Raw genomic sequence first — 5,574 nt, 5'->3', positions numbered from 1 at the left:
AGCTAGGGCGGTCTGGAATATCTCGTAAGGAGGCTAAGATTTTGGCGAATCGCAGCCATATCTCAGACTGACCCCTTTTTAGAAAGGGAATCACAAATGGCCCATCCATCACCATGTAATGGACCTCACAAGCCTGATGGACATCATCTGGACCATCTGAACATCCCAGATTGTCAAATCACCTATCCAATGAGAAATTGCCATTATCAGCCGACCACTTCTCCAAATGCGTTTGGGACCCACTTTCTGTGATAGCCACCCTTCCTCTGATCTGAAACATCCATCATGTGGCCCACCATCTCTAATGCCCATTAGAATTTAAATCCAAAATCCACGTAAAAGATCCAACTCATGGGGAGATCATGAAGGCTAGTTGTTCTCAGCTATTGCGAATTAGTTCCGCGCTAATCTTCGTGATTAGTCGTGGAAATTTCTAGAAGAAGGAAGGTTATAAGTAGCCGGATTTAGGGCGTCTTTCGAGGAGGCTTAAGAAAGAAATAGAAAGAGATAAGGAGAGAGAGAGAGAGAGAGAGAGAGAGAGAGAGAGAGAAAACAGCTGCTGGTGCGCGTTACAAGCTCTGTAGCAACTCGCCTTGGCTCTTCTAACAAGTGAGTCAGCATCGGCTTGACTTGCTCTTTTACAAAGAGAGAGAGAGAGAGAGAGAGAGAGAGAGGAAGGAGACAGTAAGAGAGGACAAGAAGGGAGAAATGTGAGAAGGGATGCGGCTGGCGTGAGTTTTAGCCATCCATCCATAGCCAGCCCATCTCACTGAGGGCGTTGCTCGAATCCTCAACCCAACCCGCCAGGCCCTATTTCACCTAGCTCAAATCACCCGCCCTACTCAGGTAACCGCGTCTATTCTCCCTCTGTTTCTTTCGAATTTTAGCCGCTTGACCATTTGGGTTCACAGTCTCTTCAAATCGGTCACGAGACCAGTGACTCAACTCAACGTTTCGAAGTGTGGCCCCTGATCTAAAACTGTGGCCATGATCAGTCTGTCTCGAGCCAGGAGCAGCATCTTGAATCAATCACAGATCCCTTCTCGGCACTGTGTGCTACTAAACAAAAAGGCCTCGACCGAGTCTAGTCACCGTTGAGTCAGTGACTCAGTTTCCTTTTGACCTAAAAGCCCTGACTCAGTTGGGCCTGGGTAGCAGCTCGCCCCAGTTAAACTTGAGCCCAGCCGAGGACGTTCCAGAATTGCCCATTTGGGGGTTGACCCGATCTTTTTACCCAACTCAGTCAACTCGGTACTCATGTCGTGACTCACCAGTGTTTTATAACAATTTCTCCACATACAACCAGCAACCATCTACCTTAGAAGACACTCCTACTTGCAATTTGACCAATCAAGTAAGTAAAGATCAAAGTGTACATAGCTAGTAGATTATTTGGAATTTAGCGATTAATTATGCACTTGCTTGGATTTTAGGATCTTTACATCTAATCTCATGACAAGAGGAACTTCCAATCTAGGTGAGGGATATCCCACATGGCTTCCTAATTTCATTAAATTCTAAAATAGCGTCAAGCTTGAAAATGTAGAGATATTATAATTGGGTAAGTGTTAGTCTTACTTCCTTTTGAATTAATTTCACTAAACATGTGGGAATGTTCATATCTCATTGCTCTAAGATATCTGATTGAAGTTTGTATCATACTGTTTGTACCATAATTAGAATATCCTAGTTACATGCACACTTTCATTAAGAATGTTAAAAAGTAGTAAATCTTATTTCCATTTAAATGGTAAGTTTACTCCATAATTCATCTTATATGCTAGAATCATTTTAATTTGAATCTAAGGTGTATGAAGTCTTGGAATAGTTCACTATTCCTTTTATTCCTATTTGGTTAGGTTGACTGTGAGCTAATATGCAAATGTCTATTTACTCAATTTCTATATGTAACAAACATGTGATTAGGACTTAGTATTGCACTCTCTAAGTTATTCTAGTAATTGCCCAATTTGGAGGCATAGTTCTACTAGTAACGACATATGTCATGATGTTTCGATTCATTCTTAAGTTGTATAATGAAGCCTAAGTGTGAAATGCCACCTTTTGTGAGATGTTGTATAAACTTGTCATGATATGCCATATTTATGGGCCCTCAGTTAAACCTTGATCAGAGCAAATGGATTTATATGGCGCTCATGTGTGGACGATTGATATCCTATTAAAAGATCACAAACCTTGACCATGTTTATGAGAATAATCTTGTCAATCCTATGGAATGTAAGTGAGTATCATGGTGCATGACATCCACGCATGACATATGAGCTTTTCCGAGTGCTTGATGTAAGCCACACTCGGTTCGATTTACTATGAGTCCTATCACTCCAGTTAAACTCCCAGAGCATGTGCATTTGTGTCACTTTGGGCGCTTTTTCATTTCATGAGGCTTTTCCAGGATTAGACACTCCTCAGGGGTACCCCATGTATTTTTTCAGGAGATATCCTTGGGCGCACTCACTTGCATGATCTTTTCCAGGTGGCTAGTCCTCCTTGGGTGACCTTTTGTTTTGACAGTTGGATGTGCATCCCTGGGTCCGTGACTTAAACACACATTCATACATCCATACACTTACATTTGAGTTCATATTATTTCCATTAAGATGCAACATGTTGGTTGAAACTATTTTTGAATAAATTAATATACATGAATCCTTGCAGGAAATTCCCACTAAGTTTTCACTCACCCAATTGTGCGGTTACAACAAATAGACAGGTATGATGGAGGAAGAGGGCGCCTATGAGATACTCCTGACGCATTTGAAGAAGTGTATGGAGAGGAGGAACCGTATGCTGATATGGTTGAGCCGTTGGGGCTTCATTGACAATATAGACCATAGATTTACTTTCATGTTTTCAGACATTATCTTTATGTTGCTCATTTTAAATTTTTTAATTAAAAATCCCCTGCTGTGGGATCTTACTTACTTCTTTATCTTTCACTCACATATGTTGAACTCTTTTTAACAGTTTGTAAAATAGTTACTACATTTTGATGTTATGAAATATGTTAGACGGTAGATGAATAGTTGTTACATAGTATGGACGTAACCCTCAGGATTTTTGTACTCGAGTGGTCATCCTCGGGTTATAAGAATTAGGATGTTACAAGTTAGTATCAGAGAGAGAGAGAGAGAGAGTTTATACAAACCTTGCCTATGAGAAAGAGTTTGTGCAAACTTTCGATATGTTAGATGTAGAAATTCATAGATACACACTTGAGACTAGAAAGTTAAACATAGGTAAAATTTCCCCTAGCCTTAGACAATTTTAAGGACATAGAGACCTAAATATAGGTCCCTTAGAAACTTTTGAATTGATTGCCTGAACGTAGAAAGTAAACTTAGAATCCCATTTTAACTATCATGAACCTAGATTCTGAAACTAGAAATGTAGCTCCGCTTAGAAAATTCACTTTTCTTTAAATAAGAAGAAACTGCTAACTTAGAAGTATAAAGGACTTAGAATCCTTTGTATTGTAAAATTTTTATAGCAAAACTGTCTTATAGTGTGATAAACATAGAATACTGCACCATGACATTACATTCCTAAACTACAGGATACGATGCCTCCAAAGACGCGATCCCAACAAGTACAAGCATCTCTAATTATGCCGCAGGACCTAGAGGGAACGGGTAGAGAAGAAAGCCCTATATATTCCTCAACACCCCCAGCTCAACCTGAGGAGATTGACTCAGGGTCAAGAGCGGAGGAAATTCCGCCACCTCAACCAGCTCTTGTGGAAAGGACGTCGTCTTTTGAGGCACAGTCAGGGGTCCCAACACCAGACACTTGGGAGCAAATGGTTTCCTTGCTGAGCCAGTAGCAGGCCTTCATGAGGGAATAGTAGGCCACCATGGCGGCCGTGGTCGAGGCATTATATCAGAGACCGCATGTATCAACATCGCAACCGGTTGCAAGGAATGATACTAATGTATTTGAAAGATTCCAGAAGTTGCAACCTCTGACTTTTTCTGGGGCGACCGACCCCATAGTAGCCGAACATTGGCTGAAACGTATGATGAAACTTATGGAGCTATTGGGGTGTTCAGATACACAAAAGGTAAACACTTCCCACCTTCGCGCTAGAAGGGGAAGCCGATGAATGGTGGGATTCCATGCGTAAACTCACTATAGCAGATTGTCTATGGACCTAAGAGAGGTTCCAGATCAAGTTCAATGAGAAATACTTCCCAGAATCGTTCCGGGATGAAAAGGTGGCACAGTTTTTCAAACTCGAGCAAGAAAATATGACGGTCGCACAATATGAGTCCCGCTTTGCCGAACTCTCACGGTATGTATCGACTATCATCAGTGAAGAGAGCGTTAGGCTGAGGAAATTCAGAGATGGATTACGGTTGGGAATAAGGTCGAAGTTGTGCTGCTTTGACTTGTTCAGATATGGGCAAGTAGTGGGCAAGGCCACCAGGGTGGAGAAGGACGTAGTCCAGATGATGAAAGCTCAGACTCCGTTCAGAGATTCCAGTAGCCAAGTCAAGTCCACACATCTGCCTCCTAGCCTCGCTATGGTTGATAAGCGAGCTAGAACTTCCTCATATCCGGGTATGCCGTGCAATTATTGTGGTAAGCCAGGGCACACTGCCAAGTTTTGCTTCAAGAGGGCACGAGATGAGGGCAACAAGCCCAGGCCATTAGCGATTCAGCCCCATCCACCTCAGTCTGTGGTTAGGCCACCTATCAGTAGCCGACCTCCATTTTAGAGACCAGCAGCTCCGTTACAGAACAGAGCCTCTACAGCACGGGTATTCACTATGTCCGCAGAAGAACGAAATGGGGACACTCCACGAGTTGTCCAAGGTACGACTTATATTCAGAATATTCTAGTACTTGTTCAGTTTGATTCAGGTTCTACCATATCTCTTGTTAGTTCATCCATAGCTAAAGAACTGAATTTAGAATTGAGTTGTCTGGAGAGACCCTTGGTCAAAGCATCTCCAATGGGAGGATTTGTAGAAACTGTGAGATTTTGTCCTCATGTCTAGTCGTATTAGAAGGCCATGAGACTCATATGAACCTAGTCGTGATGAAAATGAAATAGTTCAATATCATTATTGGTATGGACTGGCTTACCCAGGCTCATGCAATATTGGACTGCCATGCTCGGACGGTTATAATAACATTACTTGGGCAGTCACCTTTACTATACAAGGAAGGCGTTAAATTGAGACCTATGAAGGTCTACGGGCCCTAGAAGAGGTAGAATCAGCAGAGATCACCATTAACCAGATACCAGTGGTTGGTGAGTTCCTAGAAGTGTTTCAAGACATACAGGGATTGCCACCAAGGAGAGAGGTAGATTTTTCCATTGACCTCCTACCCGGTACCACCCCGATAACCATGGCTCAATATAGAATGCCACCATGTGAGATGGAAGAATTACGGGTACAAATCGATGAATTATTGGGGCAGGGTTTCATCCGCCCTAGTGTATCTCCATGGGGCGCACCAGTGTTATTCGTGAAGTAGAAAGACGGATCGCAGAGCCTTTGTATCGACTACAGAAGATTGAATCAGGCTACAGTGAAGAACAAGTACCCC

General features: G+C 42.4%; 1 protein-coding gene across 1 annotated transcript; it reads left to right on the top strand.

Annotated features, from left to right (window-relative positions):
- The first annotated feature begins 3,871 nt into the window (after nucleotides 1-3,871).
- LOC131254985 (uncharacterized) lies at nucleotides 3,872-4,736 on the top strand. The gene is made up of 2 exons (XM_058255686.1): nucleotides 3,872-4,078; nucleotides 4,185-4,736. The coding sequence occupies exons 1-2, from the start codon at nucleotides 3,872-3,874 to the stop codon at nucleotides 4,734-4,736; spliced, it is 759 nt and encodes a 252-aa protein (XP_058111669.1).
- The last annotated feature ends 838 nt before the right edge of the window (nucleotides 4,737-5,574 follow it).

This window comes from Magnolia sinica, chromosome 9, assembly GCF_029962835.1.
Source record: "Magnolia sinica isolate HGM2019 chromosome 9, MsV1, whole genome shotgun sequence".
NCBI classification, from domain to species: domain Eukaryota; kingdom Viridiplantae; phylum Streptophyta; class Magnoliopsida; order Magnoliales; family Magnoliaceae; genus Magnolia; species Magnolia sinica.
The sequence above is the reverse complement of the archived record's forward strand: the minus strand, read 5'-3'. Positions and strand labels throughout refer to the sequence as shown.

Excerpts from the sequence above, each read along its gene's own strand:
- LOC131254985 (XM_058255686.1), top strand. The coding sequence starts at position 3,872 with ATGGCGGCCGTGGTCGAGGCATTATATCAGAGACCGCATGTATCAACA. Across the intron at positions 4,079-4,184 it reads GGTGTTCAGATACACAAAAG|ATCAAGTTCAATGAGAAATA; the intron begins GTAAACACTTCC and ends GAGAGGTTCCAG.